Source organism: Ambystoma mexicanum, chromosome 3p, assembly GCF_040938575.1.
Source record: "Ambystoma mexicanum isolate Mex_15411 chromosome 3p, UKY_AmexF1_1, whole genome shotgun sequence".
Classification (NCBI taxonomy): Eukaryota; Metazoa; Chordata; class Amphibia; order Caudata; family Ambystomatidae; genus Ambystoma; species Ambystoma mexicanum.
This window is the reverse complement of record NC_090925.1, coordinates 96,214,636-96,233,626: the sequence shown is the minus strand read 5'-3', so window position 1 is coordinate 96,233,626 and position 18,991 is coordinate 96,214,636. Positions and strand designations below refer to the sequence as shown.

Sequence of the window (18,991 nt, the reverse complement as noted above, 5' to 3'; positions counted from 1 at the left end):
TGACAAATTAAAACATATCTTGTGCAGTGAACCTGTATTGAAGGTGGCAGACTTCAATCGGGAATTCATTCTGCAAACTGTTGCCTCTCATACAGGTTTAGGCGCAGTTCTTTTCAGAGTCATGATGGTATACACCATCCAGTCCTCTTCATAAGCAGGACATTATTTCCCTGAGAAAAGAATTATGCGACTCTTGATCTTGAAGCCCTGGCTATTAAGTGGACTATTACCTACATCAAATATAATTTTGCTGGTAGAAAGTTCTGACTTGTCACAGTCCATGCCCTTTAACTTGGTTGAGCCTACGTAAGGACACTAATGCAAGGGCCATGTACTGGTTTCTTGATTTACAGCCCTATTGTTTCGCAGTGGAACATAGGAAAGGAAAAAAGCAGGGTAAAGTTAATGCCCTTTCCAGGTTACCAATAGCAGCTGTGAAAACCAGCGACATTAGGCGAAGGGTATGTGAGGAAACCTGTGGAGTCATCACTGATTCCCAGCCTGAGATCTCCTCCCAGGTGCCCAGGGGACAGCAGTCGCAGCCTGATCCTGACCTTAGGGGTGGTATGAGGGAGGATCGCAGGGAAGGAGATGGCTGTCGGGAGATGTGGTGATGCCATCAGGACAGATGCGGTCACAGGAGCGGACTGTGCTAAGGAGAACAGCTGTTCTCAGGCTGCTGCTTGCAGGGAATGCTTTCTGGAGTGGGGCGAGGCCACAGAAGATCCTGCAGGCACCTGTAATTTCCTACAGTGTAATTTCTCCCTTCTCAGTATTGTGTGATGAATTGTGTCAAAAAAATGTGTTGATTGATTATTATTTTTATTTTTTATTTGTTTATTTGTATAGCGCCGAACCACCCGCGGGCATCGGGGAGCTAACATTGAGACAAGGACGGACGAAATAGGTACGTGGAGACGGGAGACAGGACAACACGGAAAATTATTTCTTAGCTGATTCGGAGAGGTCCAGCTGAGGGTTACTTGAAAAGCTCAGTTTTGAGTTTTTTGCGAAAGACCAAAAGATTGGTCTCTAACCTAAGGAACTTTGGCAGTTTGTTCCAGATGGCTGTTGCTCGGTTGGGGAAGGCTCTGCCCAAACCGAGTGCCTTTTTGTGTTTCAAGGGAGTTATAAGCCCGTTGGCTTCTGATCTTAATGCCCTAGGGCGGTGGTAAAGAGTGAGTTTGGACTTCAGATAGGCTGGTGCCTTGCCATATAGGCACTTATGAGTTAGGCACATCGATTTGAATTGTATGCGATCCTCCATTCTCAGCCAGTGGAGATCCCGTCTAGCTTCAGTAATGTGTTCGCTTCTTGCTTTATTTTTTACCATTCTGATCGCATTGTTTTGGACCAGCAGGAGTTTTTGGATGCTTTGCTTGCTTGCACCTGACAGGAGTGCATTACCATAGTCCAGACGCGACAGGATGGTAGCTCTAGCTATGGTGGCACAGTTCTTCTCACTCAGCAGTGGTGTAATTGCTTTGAGGAGTCTGATGTAATAATTACAGTTTTTGCTAACATACATAGCTTGGGCATCTGCATTAAGGGAGGCTTCCAACGTCATGCCAAGCGTTTTAACCTTCTCTGCCACTGTAATGCGGGTTTCTTTGATTTGGAAGGCCTGGTAGTCAGTGGGGAGTTTGGCACAGGCCTGAGTGGAGCCAAAAACCATTAGTTCGGTCTTATTGCCGTTCAGGCACATCCAGTTATTGTCCATCCAATCTTTGATCTTTTCGTAGAGTGTGTTTAAGGTCGTACTGTCCTTGGTATAATCCCCGCTCAATTCCTGGACAAGCTGAGTATCGTCAGCTTAATTGGTGAAAAATATCTGGAGCTGTTGTAATAGATCACATAGAAAGCAGATGTACACATTGAAAAGCAATGGGGACAAACTGGCACCCTGTGGTACCCCACAGAAGATGTTAGATTAGACCCCAGTGAACTTGGGATATTCTGTTTTCAAGAAAGGATGATAACCAGCCTATTGCATCCTTGGAGCAGTTGGCAACCTACCCGAGAGCTTGCTGTAAGAGCTGGTGGTCTAGCAGATCAAAGGCGGCGCTTAGGTCTAAAAGGACCAACAGGCCAGCCTTTCCCTTATCCATAATTTCCAGCATTCTGGTCTGTAGGTCCAGCATAGCCGTCTCGGTGCTGTGAGCGGCACTAAAGCCAGATTGTTGTGGATGTAAGATCTCATGGCTTTCCACGTATTCCTGAAGTTGTGCAGTTGCAATTTTGTCCAGTATTTTAAGAGTAAAATTACAGTTCGTAATGGGTCTTAAATTGTTAGGGTCGCGGGGGTCTATGTTTTTTTTTTTTTACTAAAGGTGTGATGGTGACCTTTTTTATGTTGTTAGGCACTACTTGGTCCCGGAAGGAGGTGTTTACAATTTTAGTGAAGAGTGGTGCAAAGATTTCGGAGTGTTCAAGGATGATTTTAGGAGGGAGATTGTTTTGGCGCAGGAGGATGGTTTCATAGATGCCAAAGTTTTTGACATAGTTTCAAGTGATATGGGTTGAAATTTGAACTTTTCCTTAGCATTTGCCATTGACTGTTCTGTAGGGGAACTAGGTTGAGGTTTGTTCGTTTGTGCTAGTGCAATGCGGTCTCTAGCTTTAGATATTTTATTGGCGAAAGCTACCTGGGTGTTTTCACATTCAGATTGTGATGGCACAAAAGCATGAGCCAGCGCCTGGGGCTTATTTACAGACTTAAGAATGTCAAAGGGCCTCATTACGACCCAGCCGGTAAGTTACCGCCTGGGTCGTACCCTTACCACCATGGTGTAAACTACGTTTACACCATGGTGGATGGCGGATTTAACACCCCATTCCAAGGTGAGTGGGGCGGTAAATCCCCATTTCCCATTTACCCTTCCCCATTCCCATTTTTGCCCCTTAGGGCATAATGGGAGTGGGGAAGGCGCTAATTACGCCACCGTAAATTACGGTGGCGTAATTAGCACCATGGTCCCTTAGCGCCATGGATTTTAACGCCTGCAAAAAGCAGGCGTTAAACTCACCATGGCGCAAAGGGACCTCGGAATCAGGCGTTAAGGGTCGGCGCCGTTTACGGCGCCGTTAACCCCTTAACGCCTGACTCGTAATGAGGCTCAAAGAGTTTGCTAGCAGAGCTGGAGGAGTCTTCGATTTGACTGTTAAAGTAGTTCTTTTTTGCCTCGTTGATCTTGGTTTTATAGGCTTTTTCTAGTGATTTCCAATTAGTTTTGTGTTCTTTGTTTTGGTTCTTTAGCCATTTAGCTTTGCTACGTTTTTTTTCTTTCTTAAGTGTGGTAAGTTCTGGTGTGAACCACTTTTGATGGGTGGGATTAGGCCTGACCGTTTTTTCTCGATTTGGGGCTTTCTGGTTGATTAATATGAGCATCTGCTGGTCATATTTTTGATTTATATTGATTGTATACTTCCTTAGCGATCTTATGTGTAAAAAGTCATGTTTTATGTCTAGATTATACAATAAAAAAGAGACACCCGATTGGCACACCTATTGTAAAGCATAAACACTTTGGTTTAAATGGTGGAAGGACAGAAGAAAATAACATTTTGAGGCAACAAATCCATGTCTGAACATTGCCAGTTACCATGCCAACCACATACCCTGTTTCTAAAAACAACCTGCTTCTCTCTTTTGTGCTAGGAATGCTTTGTCACATATGTGACGCTAGCACCACCAAAAGTGTCAAAACCAAAAATATATTTTAAAAAAATGATAATGCTACTTAAATGTCCTTCAGATGATGCGCTCAAAATGTGGCTTTTGTTTTTCAACCGCGGAAGACTGAACACCTAAATTAGGGCTACTCACCCTCATTATGAGTTAGGCGGTAAGTGGTAAAATTGACAGTAACTGAGTTATCGCCAATTTTACCACTATGCCAAATTATGAGGTTGGGTGTTAAGTGGAGGATTTACCTCCAAGAAAACCCTTGAGGTAAATCTTTCCACTCTACGCTGAAAAATAGGCAGAATTTGTGGAATTGCCCAGGTGGTAATTCCACTGCGGTAATTCACAAAAAAAGCCTCATTGGGTCCAATGGACCCAAAATATATGGGGAATTACACTGCCACCATCACTTGTAAGCAGGCGGATATTCCGCCTGACCAAGTGGCGATAACGGTAATTCCTTAGGGCAATATTTTGGCAGATTTACCACCGAATTTTCACCTAACTTGTAATGATTCCCACTGTGCTTTGAAACTGCAACCTTCAAAACATCTGTGTATTAGCAGCTGAGCGCTCACGCCAGCATATGCTGCATTAATTGACCCATGCTTGCACCATCATGTTTTATTGAGTGTCTTTTAAAGTACATCCTGCACCAATCATATGTCTTGTGCACACGTATTGCTGCCTGCAGCTGGGCCTCTATGCAACTCTGGCATCATTCTATGCAACGTGTGCAAGATAGTACAGTGGACCCTGCCGCACACAAGTAGTGAGAACAGTGTAACCCCTTGAGACCTGTTCTATTCATGTTTGGCCAAGCTATTTTGCATAGTCCTTTACTTCCTGATTCCAGATTACATAAGCGTTGCACTGGTGCAATAGCAATTGTACCTGATGCTGGCACTAGTGCAAAAATTGCCCAAGTGCAGGGACCTATTCCTTCAATGCATTTTTGAACCATGCTAAAGTTTACCTTTGTGCTCATTTGGAATGGTATTAGGGCAGATCTACTTGAAAACATCGCAGAAATATTGATATACATATGATTTCTTTTAATACATAATACATACGCGGGGGGGGGACTGCACACAGCCCCTCCCCACATTCCCCCTCTTTTACCATCACCTTAACCCACCCCCCACATATATATTTGTTGAAATGTGGCTAAAGATGGTAAGAATTGGGCTTTGCAGTGATGGTCTGCTACATACTGTGGCAATACTATTACCACTGGCCTAGCTTAGGAAAGCATGGGCCGATTACAGAAACCTTGTGCCTGTGGAAGTGCAGTTCGCCCTATTGCAAAAAGCACATATCTATAATGCATTTTCTCTCAAGGGCAAAGGTCAAGAACTATGGAAAACACTGCATGGTGCTTCCAAACATTGAAAGCATCTATTCTTTGCAGTGGGTCACTGTTTGCCCTTGTGCTAATGCCATGCAGTTGACCACCCGCATCAGTGCAACATGTCTGTAACCTGGCCCAGCATGTGCACATTGTGGGACTATTTCTTTAGTATTCGCATGGGCATAGAATGAAGAAAGATGAAGCCCCGCCCATCGCAGATTTAAATGCAGTGTCTGCTTGTAACATGCAGTAAATGTTAATAAGACTGTTACTAGTTCTAAGGTGTTAGTAAGTGGTAGTGATGATAATAACACATGCAATCTCTGCACAATAACCACAGTGTGGAAGTGACATCATCATGTGCTCCAGTTTCAGGACTAAACATCATATTCACGCTTTGTAAAATGTTCTCTTTTCTCCTCCCTCTCTTCATAGTTTGAGGCAAACATACAAGGCGGCAACGAGGACCTGGTTCACCATATCTTGGTCTACAGCTGCCCCAACAGCACCAACATCAACTTCAGCCCAGGGGAATGCTATACAGGCAACTCTCCTTTCTACTCTTGTTTCCAGGTGCTTGTTGGATGGGCTGTTGGCGGCGGGGTGAGTACACGGATGAACAGCAGTGGTAGGTAGCCTGAATGCCCCAACAAGGACGGCCTTGCTTGGATTCTATTGCAACAGTCAGACAATCGTCAAACCTCTTCATCTTTACTATCTCCTTGACACTCAACAATCACTTCTATTATTGTTGTGAATTGTGCTTAACCATCACGTCTCTGTGTTCCCCCATCGATGATCCTTTTGCTCAAATGCACTAACCATGCCGATGAGCGGTGAAGCTCATCCACGTTAGTTAAGTTAATTGCCATTTAAAGCCACTCGATTTTAATGTCATGCCGAAAATACCGCTTTTTATAATATTGCTTTTAGATGTACCTTGTCTGTGTTTTAATGAAATCATTATTTAGAATTTTGCGGATTAGAAGCTGTTTTCACTCTACTAGTTACTCGCACTCCAGAGGCGAGTATGTCTTCTCTCTATTGATTTCGCACATTCGTGCATGCCCAATTGCTTCCTCCCTAGCGACATAAATGTGCCGCAGAGAACCCCTGTGCCGAAAGTGCGTCTAAGGCAGGCCCGTTTGTGCCCAGCCTGGACCGCTCCGGGACTTGGGCCTTACTTCATACAGGTACATTAGAACTGCAAAGTCAAAATCCTTGCCACATTTATTCACACAATAACCTCAATGCCCTAGCCCCACTGAATCTGTAAAAAATCCAGAATGCATCTGTTCGTATAGTTTATGGCATGAAAAGATATGAACCGACCTCTCTTGCCAGAAAGGAGCTGACTATAACAGCCAGGAATTCCTTCAAAACACTGACCTTGTGTCACAAATGTGTCTATGGGACAGCTCCCAGCTACCTAAAGGACAAGATTACTATATATCAGCCCACCAAAATCCTTCGATCCACCTTCGCTCAGCTCTTGCAGGTGGCAAGGACTAAGAGAGCACGGGGAAATGGACGTACCTTCCCAGTGCTCGTGTCAAAGGCATGCAAAAACCTACCTCTGGTGCCCAGAGAAGAGACTATCACTTGGCTTTTGGAAAGCTCTTGAAAACGATACTCGTCATCTAATCTTCAGTCATCCCCACTGTCCTCTTTCTGCTTGTGAGGGAGCGCCTGGATGCATTAGGGCTTTGGCGCTATAGGAATGTTATAACATAACATAACAACATAACAACTCTTTTGGCCCAGGGGCTTCACTGTTGCCCTGCCCCGGGAAGTGCTGGTAAAAATGATACAGACGTTTTGAAAGGCTGTTTAATTAACATCAGGTCAGCTGTTGTTGGGTGGCTAATGGATTCTCTTTCCACTCCTTTAAGAGGTTTATGTGTATAAATGGACCTTTTGTTTTCTGTCCGGTTGGGCTACTTTAAAAGTGCAGGTTCCTGTTCATTCTACTATTTCATACAGCCCATGCCACTTAGAAACAAGCTTGTTTTCTGAGGTGGGTAGTAGGACCAATACTTTCTATCCTATACAAAATGATCTCAAGCGTATTTTCTTGTAGTAGTTAGATTTTTGTTGGCTCTGGGCGTTTTCCATATGAGTGCAGACTAGGGGGCAACCAGACGTGGACTCCCTGCTCATTGTGCTTAAAGAGTCTCAGCTTCACCTCACTGATGAGGCCCAACAAGGCTGAAACACGTGTTTGGGGTTGCTGTTGGTACTCTTGTTCAGAAGAGAAATGCCATAGGTTTCGGTGCTGGACTGCCCAGGTGGGCGGGACAAAGACTGATATGCAAATGGATATTTCCCATCTGTGAAAGGTACAGTGAGCAAAAAGCAGATGGTTGCGAGCTCTCAAAGCAGTTAAAAACCACTAAACAGGTTATCATGCCGTGTTCTTTCGAGAGAGGGGCGCCTGCTACCTTTTTTGTACAAGCAATCCAAGTCACACAGAATAATGCTGTGCGCACCATCTTTAAGCAATCGCACCGCACTCACATCTCCTCGTTCAATAAAAAGCCACACTGGCTTCCTGTAAGACAAAGAATAACATACAACGCACTTAATTTAGCACACAAATGTGTGTCTTTTTCAAGTCCTGTATATCTATCAGAGCGTATCAAGATCAAGCCCAATAAAAGAAATCTTTGTTCTACTGTAGCTACGGCACTTGTCCAGCCGGGATCTAACTTGTCCAAGTTTGGAGGCACTAGCTTTGATTCACAGGCCCGCACGCTTTGGAATTCTCTTCCGGCGGCTACACGCCAAATACAGAACTACTCTTCTTTTAAAAAGGCAGTAGAAACTCATCTCTTTAACCTCAGCTAAGAATATCTGTCTTTACTTCTCTTCCTTTGGTCAGCTCTTATGTTTTGTGCATCCTGTCTCTGTTCTGTGTGCGCCCTGAGGCCTGCAGGCATGTGGCGCGTTACAAGAATTAAAATAAAAAAATAAAAAACTCATGGTGGCAACAGTAAAGACAGACAAAAGTGATCACAGTTCATGGGTGTTTATTGAACTTTATAATAGGTGAGATAAACGCCTAATCTAAACCTAGTTGTAAAATGGGAGCAAGCTACCTATAACAAGGCAGTCCTAGTGGCATATTTTCAAATAAAAAAAGGCTTATACTAAAAAAAAACGATTGCCAATCCTTACCATGCAAGAGTTGTTACGTCCCCACAAGAACTGCGCCACAAAATTGATCAAAAAATCTTTTTTATATAGTTTATTGCCCTTTTAGATGACACATGTTTCAGCACATCATGTGCCTTTTTCAAATCGGGGTATTTGATTTTACAGGCTAAAACAATAACATAATGATACAACCACAATTGTGCACACACATATTGTGATATATAATGACAGACATTAAAGAGTGGTGATGGGGAGGATAGTTAGGGTCAGAAGAGAGATCACAAAAACATCTATCAATTACTGTGAATGTAAAAGAATGCTCAAATCATTTAAAGTCCATTGGTTTTGTGCTGTCTTACATAAACCAATAACCATTAGACCTATCATCAATATCTGTTTAGTCTACAACTGCGAAGTGTATTCCAACAGTTTAGAAGTCCTTCATTCAGTCCATTATAACAGTTAAAACAACATATAATAGGTACTCCCACCAACAAATTATTACTGCTTTGGGAGTCTATCATAAAATGAGTAATATGTGGGGGACACAATCCATTCGAAGAACAAGTTACTTACCCCCAGTAACGTTCTTTTGACTGGATGTTCCTCCCACGTATTCCTCATCGCCTCTCCCAGTCTACCCCGCCGTAGAATTTACGTGTCTTTACACTTCACGCTTTCTTGGAGTCTACAGTCTATGGTATGCCTGGTAATTCCTCTACAGGAGGTGGAAAAACAGAACTGAGGCTAACGGGCGCTGCATGCAATATTTATACTGATTATGACATTGAAAGTCTAACGGAGGTCCTCGGGGGACATCGACGAGAGGGCACACAGTGCCCCCTGTCAAAAAAAAAATTCCTAAGCCGCTAAAGCTGAAAGGATAATTATCATAAGATAAGGAATACCTGGGAGGAACATCCAGTCGAAAGAAACTTACCAGTATTAAGTAACTTGTTCTTTTATAGCAGGCTAAAACTTTCCTGCACAAGGAATGGATACAGAACTTTGAAAGATTGACCGCCCGCTGGATGGTCCTGCTGCCTTTTTTGAAAGGGGAAGCAGTAACACTGGGCTACTGTTTCCAACACCCATGCATCTGAAGTAATACCCTGCCATTCTTGGAGATGCAGTGAGAGACTTCCTCCCAGTGCGATCTTGTGGATTTAGGACTCAGAGAGGTTTTGAGGTGGCTTAAGCAGCGGCTGATGGTAAAGTAGTTGTTACTTGGGCAGATTTTGCACGTTGCCCTCCTCCACCATAAGGGAATCTTCTTGGGCCCCTTTAACTAGCCAGCCGTCTCGCTCTTCCAACTGAGGAGTAGAAGCGAAAGGCTTACTCATCCAAGATGATCCACTGGTGTGAGATGGTTGTGGCTGTCTGATGGCGGCACCTAGGGATTTGGCTGCCGTCTTTTAGGTATGCAGCTTCTCCAGGCTTGCATCAGCCTTACTGCAAAACAGCTAGGTACTGTCAAAGGACATGTTGAGGAGCCTGGACTGCACACCTGGTCAAAACCTGACTTCCTCTACCACGCAAGCCTGCGTATTACTGTGCTTGCCGCTACGGCTCTGCTGATGCTATCAGCCAAATCCAGTCCTGATTGTCGAGACTCCTTTCTGTCTCTTAGAATATTCGGGAAGCTTTCTCTTTCTTCCCCTTTGGGAATATGGTTAGCCGCCATAGCTATACAGTCCCAAAGGGTGAATGTACATTTTGTTATGGCGCAAGTGGCATTTGCAGATTTGAGAGTCATGCTCCCGGCAGGAAATATGTTCTTTGCCCAAGCGTCGAAATGCTTATCATCCATATCTGGTGGGATAGTTGGGTATGCAGCCTGTTTGGAAGTAGACGTCACCACCTGAACCTCCAGGCTCTCTGGTAATGGGTGCTTTGACAAGTAGTTGGGGTCACCGCTTGAAGGCCTGTACTTCTTGGTGCGGTTCTTATTTACCGCAGGGCTTGATTCAGGAACCTGAAGGGTGATTTGAAATGGAAGAACGGGATCGTTCTGTGGACCTGTGTCGAGAATGTCTATCAAATAGTCTTGCTTGAATGGTGGAACAGGTCTGCCCCTTCCTAGAAAATCAATAACTCTGGTCATACATTGCCTATAAGAGGCATCTGCATGGTCTGCCGGGTCTCGCTTTCCAAACTCATGTTCAGGTGATGTGTCAATACCACTCGCAGATTGAAGATTCTCATATAAGTCCTTTAACCTGGACTCTTGAGATATATTAGCATCTGGACGTTAGGAGTGCTAAACTCCAGCCCAAATGGAGGAGTGTCCTGGTCCGATGGCTCGTGCTCCTCATAAATGGAGGATAAAGATTTTAAAAAATTCTTCCTTGGCTAAATGCTTATAGGATTTTTCAATTTCTTTTGAAAGGACTGGAGCTTTTGTGGGAAAAGGCGCTGCTGGCTTACAGTCTTCATCAGTAATGGTGTCAACGGCTTCCGTGCTGATGGCATCAACGATCTTGATGTTAATAGCATCGATGTCTTCAATGATTTACGCACCGATCTTGGGGTCGACGGAGCCCTCAAAGGGCTTGACCCTCAACTCGATGGAGTGTTTGATGATTTTTCATTGTGTCGAGACCTCAACGGTTCTTGAGGTGTCTTTAGCCTGCGTCCCAGGCTCGATAGCATGCAGGATTTAGCTTTTGCCCTTTCCTGGTCGGCTTTCGATGGCATGACAGGAGCATGGCTTTTTTCTTTTTCTTTCGAGGGGGTTGGGCCTCCTTCTCAACCATTTGTAGCATTTGCTGCCTGAATTTCTCTCACTGAGCCTGTGTCGAGGATTTAGTTAGACAGGCTATCCTTCTCTCTGGAGAGGAATCGGATGAAGAAGTAGACGATGAGGACGAGGAAAGGTGCGATACGCTCCTCGAGCGTGAATGTTTTTTCGATATCTTTCTTCGAGGAGAGTCGCCTCTCGACTTGTCGGATGTCAGGGGGATTTACTAGGCTACCTACCCACCGCTAATTTCCATTTATGCTTTTTCAGAGCCTTACCAGTCATGGACTGAAGGGGCTCACAGTCCGCCATCCTATGCTCCACGGCAAGGCACCACAGACATGAGGATCTGTGAGGGACATCTTGGCGCTGTGACATTTTTTGAACGTGGTCTTCGAAGTTGATGTTGTCGAAGATGAGGCCATTGTACTTGATATAGTTTTTCTCAATAAAAACCAAAGCGTGCAGTATTTGTAGAAGCGTTAGCTATCGCGGAAAATCAGAACTGAAGCCAACTTGCGCTGCGTGTGCTATATATACCAACGATGATGTCGACCCTGAGATGGATGTCCTCGAGGGACATCGAGGCGAGCGCATTGGCACACAGTGGCCCCTGCCAAAAATAAAATTTTGAAGCAGCTAAAGCTGGAAGGGAAGATATTTTTCTTAAGATGAGGAATACGTGGGAGGACACAATCCATTCGAAATATCATGTGAAAACAGGATCAAACATTCTTATTTATCTGTGAATAGATGTCAGCTGGGAAGCCACAATCAGCCCTAAGGTACAAACAAAGGTTGAGGTCAAATGCCCAAAAAAGGGGTCAAAAGAGAGAGGAGTGAAGTCATTATTGTAATAATAATGATAATGTATTTATGTTTTAGTTCAAAACAGAATTTTTCATAAAATTCACATACGTTAATATCACATGCATTAGACAATCACAGTAACCTGAACACAGTCCATACTTATATCAAGACGAAAGAGTAACATTAATGACATATTAAATAAATAACAATTAATCACAATCTGCAGACTTCATGTACAAGAGACCGGCACAGCACCTGGTTTCGAGTCCTCATATGAAGCATAATGTATTTCCTAGAAGGTGTTGTCTAGCTTACGGCCGTGAACGCCCTAAAGCTCCCTAGCAATTCTTCAGTTTTTGTCCTTACCCAATAAAGTGCCATGAGCGTTGTTGTAGAGTCTTTGTTTAGACAATAATTCCAAAAGTTTATACGTTTTTTGCTCACATAGTCGTGGAATGGTTTCCCAAGAGAGGTTGTACACAACAGGCCCAATTCAGGACATCCAGTAAAGACATGTATGGCAGTCTCTGCATGAGTGGGACATCTGCATATCCGACAATACCTCTCTTCTTCAGATAAAACCCACCTGGCTCTCTAAATAGCCTGCAGTGGTACAAGATTACAGAGCAACATAATGCACATTTGACGTTCTCCTGGGTGGGGACACAGAACACAGTACCCTTGGGGCTTTCTGCAAATGTCACAGTATTTACTGCTGAATAACCTTTTAGTTTATGTGTATAGTTGCAACACCAATCCCACCTATTGAGTTTCTTACAAAACACCCCTTTTACTGTCTCAAAGTCTTTGCAGCAGACTGGGTCTGGATGCCACTGCATGAGGTCAAATTGCTTGTTATTTAGTTTCATATAATATGAGCCTCGCAGTAAGGGCTCCTTATGCAAACTACTTACTTATGTGCAGTACTCCTCTTCTTCTTGACGCCATTCCAGTCAAAGAAATCAAACCTAATTCTAGGCATAACTATCCAATTGGCGTCGATGTAGGTAGCCCCAACATACTGCACCAGAAGTGCCCCTCCAGTCTGTTTAGCCAACCTAAATCGTGCATTGCTAGGACTGATGGACAAAACCACTGTTTGTACGGCGTAACTATCCCAACCAAGGAACACCCTGCATGCTGGCTGACAAACCTACGGCACAGAGCACTTGATGTTAGAATAATTAGACAGATTTGAAATAGTGATACCCAGATATTTTTAGGAGTCAGCGTATTGAATCACTCCCAGAGTTCTGGTCGTAACGGGATGATTGGTTTTCCTTGCAAAGAATACCATGATCACAGCAAGCCCATTGCCGCTAGCATATCTCCCCAATTAATTTAACATAGCTTTTAGGCCTGAAACGATATGGTCAAATATGACCAGGCCATCTGCATAGAGCATTGCAGACACAATTAGTTCCAATTTCAGGAGGGCAACCGGCTAGACTCTCCAGACAAGCTGGTAAATCCTCCAGATATAGATTAAACACCAGGGGGGCCAGCACACACCCTTGCTTGACTCCCCTGTTAATGTTTACTGGTCTAGACAAACTACCATTGTTCCCGAGGCAGATGCGCGCCATGTTGTTGCTATGGAAAGCAATCAGGATTTCCACCATCCACTCAGGGAAGGTTTTTCTCCTTAATTTGTCCCACAACCATACACGTTCCACCTGGTTGAATGCTGCTGGAAATCCAGGAACGCAACACATAGAGGAGCACCCTGTTTTACACTAGCTCTCGACACCAAGGTGTCTAAGAGTCTAATATTGTGGAGTGCACTAGAGCCGTAGTGGAAGCCTGTCTGGGAATGGCCTAGAATGTCCTCCCTCTCAGCCCAGGCATGTAGGTGAGTCAGCACGCATGAGGCAAACAGTTCCCCAGTCACATCTAGCAGAGATAATAATCTATAGTTCTCCGGTCTCTCTCTGTCTCCTGCTTCATACACTGGCAGCAGAAATGGCCTTTGTCCATGACGATGGAACAGCTTTCTCTCTGCATACTCTCTGAAATAGCTGTAACAACACCATTGCCCATCCTCTGGGATCTTTCCTTAATACTGTTGCCGCCAGGCCATTTGGGCCTGGGGCTCTTCAGTTTTTCTGCTTTTTTAACCGTTCTTGCAGGTCTACTATGCTGAGAGTCAGGGGCCACTTGCTATCTGCCTCTTCACGGTTTTTGTTATCTCTGCCCTGTACCTCCAGGGAGAAAATGTTCCCTTGTATAAACAACCTCCAGTCTTGTTCCCCAAAAGAATGTATCCTGGGCTGCTCTTTTGCACTTCTCGTCCGCCACATTGTTTGTATGTTTTTGCTTCAGATGGCTACCATCATATTTTGACAGTCCCTATTTATCCCTTGGAATTTATAGTGCTTGAGCCAATTCCTGTAGCAGTTTTTAACCTTTTTTATTTCTTTCAAGTTTACTACTAAAGGAGCTTTCTTTCAAGTTTACTACTAAAGGAGCGTCTATGTATTTAATTTGATGCAGTTTTTTTCTTAAATTGGCTTTAGCCCTCCTGATTTCAGGGTCAAAGCAAGCTGTGAGGGTTCAGTTTCTCAGTACAGCCCTTCAGCTGTCCCTTAACCACTCTCACAGCACACGTCATCCCATATTGTCATCCCATATATGCAATCTTCAATATCATTAGCTGAGGCCCTATGGAATGAATGTGGGACTAAACAAACTACCCCGCTCAGTGCCGAACAAGCTTTTTGAATATTCGAGTGGGACCAGCTTATGCGGTTGCCACCAGAGCTCACCTCCACCTCCCATAAACTCTGAGTGTCTCTTTCCTCCTGAACACCCCCCAGCTCCAAGCACAAGAGGGTGTGATCACTGCAGAGGTTGTGTATTACTGTGAAATCCACTGTGGCCTCCAACAAGGCATTATTACCCCCCAAATAGTCAAGGGTGTCTGATTGTTTCCCCATTTACCAAGGCGTTTCCCCTGATAATCACCCAATGTTCTTCATTTCAGAAATATGAATTCCCACTCTGCAACAAATTCAAGCCACCGTCACCCCTTCAAGTTGTTTTTTTTGTCCAATATGACGTTGCTTGAGGACACACACTGGTGGGCAGGAGCTGCAGGGGACTGACCACAACGGGGATTCAAATAGCATCCGAGCATGATGATCTCACTCATGGAAGAAGCTCCACATATGTCAATGAGCTAATCAATATATTCAAGGATGTCCTCTGTTCTACTACTGCCTGGGGGAACATATATATTCAACACTAGCATTTGCTTGGCACCCCCCCATTTGGAACACAAACTTCAACTGCCAGCACATTGCCTTTTTCATTGTGCGGGAATACCTGGCTTTCCGGCCATTCAACACAAACCCAGGTCAACAAACCGCCCCTAGGACATCCCCTTGTACGATTAGTTGCTGGGGTTTGGAAAATGTTATACCCGTCTAAATAAAAATGGGGCACATAGGCAGGTTTCCTGCAACATATAAACTTTAAAGCTTGTTAACAGTTTTGTAGATGGGACGTTTGGGCAGAATTGAGAATGGCCCCTGGTACTCCACCGCCCATTTTCCAGCTTCATACTGGTGCGGCGTCCATACTTTGGAAAACACTTCTCAACCATCTAAGGCGGGCCTCATTGTTAAGCCCCTTGGGTTTTCCATGCTCTTGGAGGGAAGTTGCACCTCCTCTAAGTTTGGAGTTTGCTCTTTGCAGGTGCTTAGGGCACAGCTGAGACTGGCTCACATATGTTTCTGCCAAGTTCAAAGCCCAGATAGGCAAGGGATGCTTTCTGCACACTTATCATTGTGGCACTTTCTGGGAGCATGCAATGTAGGCGAGTCGTGTAAGAATGTTTTGGACCAAGGGGTTGTATGAACTCAAAGTTAGATGCATTTAGAATTCATAGAGATGATATTTTAGTGAACACTTTCATCAGGACAGAGCGATTCGGATTAGGTGCGTTACTGTCTCTTGTTTTAGCAGCTATGGTCAGTATGCATTGATCTAATGAAACAATAACTGGATCTATTTGCTTATTAGGTGCTTCTTGAACCTCCGCCTCTCTCATTGTATCCGCCGCTCTCAATATGTCTGATACTGAGTTTTGTGACTCCGACATGTTCAGACCGTGAATATTGCCAGCTGTCAGGTCCCTGCTGCTTTCATCTTTGAGCAGCTAGCTTGCAAGTGTATCCAGCAATTGATGCTGGAGTTTTTTTCTCCTGTTGATCTTTTTCCTCACACACCACGGCTGGGTTGTGGAAACTATCGATGAGTTGAGAAAAGGACTAGGTTGCACCTGCGGGACAGGGCAATGATTGGTGGATTCTGTCACTTAAATACGTTGCATGCGTTTCCTCCTGTGCCTTTCCTTTCTGGCCAGATAGGACAATGTGGAGGCTGGCAGCAGATCTATAATTTCCAAGTTGGCCAAGGAAACGCTTTCATTAGGTGGAGATGTCTGTGTATCATTCACATTGTCATTTGAGAGTACTTGGACAGCCAATTCACACTCCACATTTTTGGATGATTGTGAGGTACTTAACGCCTCTATCAGTTCCCCTTGTTTAAGGAGATCTTCATATATGCGACCACACAACTTCAACAAGATCTTCACTGCAAAATTCAAGGCGTCACTGTTATCAGGGGTAGTAGATTTGGCCGATCGCTCCGGTGAGTTCAAATCCCCCATCATTCCCTCAATGGGCACTGAGTCTTGTACAAGCTGAGGCGTATGATCAAAGCAAAGTTGGGAGAAATAGAGAGGCGAGGTTGTGGATGGATTATGGGGTTGGAAGAGGGAGACATGCTCAATTTCAATCAAACCCCTCGCCACAGGCACTACTCCACCTTCTCTCGTGAGCTTTCGAGTGGGCATGCAGCATCACGGATGGAATAACAAAGTTTTAGAAGTGTGTTGTTGTCAATATCGTCAAAGGAGATACTGTTGTTATTCTGCCTCATTGCCTCTGAGGTGATCAACACCTCTGTGTTGTTGCCACCACAATATTTACTCGTGATTTTCCTCTATGGCCCTCTTGCTGGAAGTAAGAAGTAATTCTCTGGATTCTCCCTGTAACCACACCAGCATTAGCTGTTACATCATTCTCACCGTCCTGCAATGTCCAGGTTGCTTCCACAACGCTCCCTGTTGTTTGTTTATATCTGTTGGTTTTACCATATGGTTTTGCTTTGCACAGGTTATATGTTTTTGTTTTGGCTGGAACTTTACCATGCATGGTTTCTCCCAACCCAGCATATACCCACAGATGCAGGAGGTTTACACACCACCAATATTAAAGAGCATAAATAAATGTTGTCAGGCTGGTGTGTGGTTGGGGGACACTTAGTGTGACCACTTCCCAGCAGATATAGCTGTTTCCAACCCGAACTAACTCTGCAAGTCAGCAAGAAACTGCAGGCTTGTGTCTTTGATTGCATCTTGCAGCGCGTGTTGCACTGTGTTGATGAGAGATACCAGTCGCTCAGGTGCCCATGTGTAAAAGTCCAGAAGTCCTGGGAAGCCAAGGAACACAGGGAACACTCTCTCAACACTCCTGCGATGCTCCCACACCAATAGAACTGGTAGAAAGACTGGTGGTCCTGCTGCTCACAAGGAACACTCTCTTAACACTCCCTCTCAACACTCCTGAAAACATAGGGAGGGCAGGACAAACAATGCTACTAGGCCCTGTGTCATACTGTGCAAGTGCGATAATAGAAGTGCAAGGGGAAGGAGAGGGTGAACTGCAAAGGGGAGGAAAGGGGATGTTTGACCAGGGCAGCATGGCTCTAGGTAAGTGAAGGAGTTAGGGGGGCTGTATGGGTTACAGTTACAGCCCCTAAGTGCATGGTAGACCAGGAGGCAGTGCAAGGTTGTGGAGGAGCCTGGTACGTACCCAGTGAGATTCTGAGGGAACCAAGCAACCAGTCATCACAGCAGAATGTAAGTTATCAAGGGAGCGAGAGAGAGAAGGCAGCAGAGAAAAGGAGGGTGTTGAGCTGCTTCCCGGAACTTCAGGTGGTCCAACTCAAGTCTGATAGGGGTAGGGAGGCCAAAAGGAAGAACCATCCTCTTGGCAGCAGTACATTTTAATTAGTTTCTATTAATCCCCAGGACAAAATGTGAATTTGTAGCAACAGTGTTAACATTAAGAGTATAGTAGCTTGGCCAGTGGTTGAACGTGCACATTTAACAGTGAAACTTGTGTTTTGTGATCTTTCCAGATGTATCCATGCATCAAGTGCCCTTAGACCTTGTTTTATAAGAAACTAAATGGGGACTAAGCCCAAATCTTTTGTGTTTGCCTGTCCACTGTTTGACTTCAGCCAATTCCCCCACCCTCATAGAGTCGCTAGCGGTGTCCAGTCAACTGGTCGACAACAAACTGGTCGACTGCAATTTGGTCGACACCATTTGGTCGAATGCCAAATGGTCGATTTTTTTTTTTTTTCATCTATGTGTTTTGTGGGTTTTCGTGTGGGGGAAAAAAAAAAAAAAAAAAAAGGGGGTTGGGGGGGGGGGGGGGGGGTTTGACCTCCCCAAAAAATGGGTAAAAAAAAAAAAATTCGACCATTTGGCATTCGACCAAATGGTGTCGACCAATTGTCCTGTCGACCAAATGTTTTCGACCATTTGACTGGTAACCGTCGCTAGCCTCATTAGCCATATCAACCCCTAGCCCTTTTTTGCCATATCTATTTGCAAAAGCTCCTCTTGGGTGATACTGACTTGTTCCTTAGTCAGAGTGGCCTCCACCCCCTGGGCCATTCTGCCGCTGGCAACTCATTGCCAGGCATATGGTCCTCTAGGCTAATCACCTGATTTCAAACTAGACCTGCCCTGTTTTCCACAAAGGGGCATCAAAAGCCACTGGGTTACCCCCACCTGGAAAAGACCTGTCAGTTCAGGGAGCAATCAGCTGGAACATTCTCCTTTCCAAATTTTAGAAGTAAAAAAAAATATGGCAATGCTTAGAAGAAAAGTAAAACATTGGCTGCTAAAATCACATCTGTCAATGATGGGTATGAATGATTGCTGAGAATGCATACCACCTGTCACCACCTGTCACCACCTGCTCTATCAATTAAGAGTTTGTTTGTTTGTTTATTGATTTGTAATGCGCGCCAAACCCAGAGGTATCTGGGCGCCAACAGTTTAACGCAACACTAGGAATTCTTCTGATTGCTTGTAATCCCTCGTTGGTGCATGGACTTGAAAAACACATGGTAGGAAAAGGTTAACTGAAGCACTGCTCAGTGCACC

The 18,991-nt window shown here is 44.6% G+C and overlaps 1 protein-coding gene across 3 annotated transcripts in view; it reads left to right on the top strand.

Annotated features, from left to right (window-relative positions):
- Positions 1-18,991, top strand: part of LOC138580127 (putative DBH-like monooxygenase protein 2) — a 548,912-nt gene that overhangs the window by 136,018 nt on the left and 393,903 nt on the right. For all 3 annotated transcript variants that reach the window (XM_069650422.1, XM_069650425.1, XM_069650423.1), the window contains exon 5: positions 5,472-5,639. In XM_069650422.1, coding sequence (XP_069506523.1) covers positions 5,472-5,639 — 168 coding nt within the window. The remainder of the gene's footprint in view (positions 1-5,471; positions 5,640-18,991) is intronic.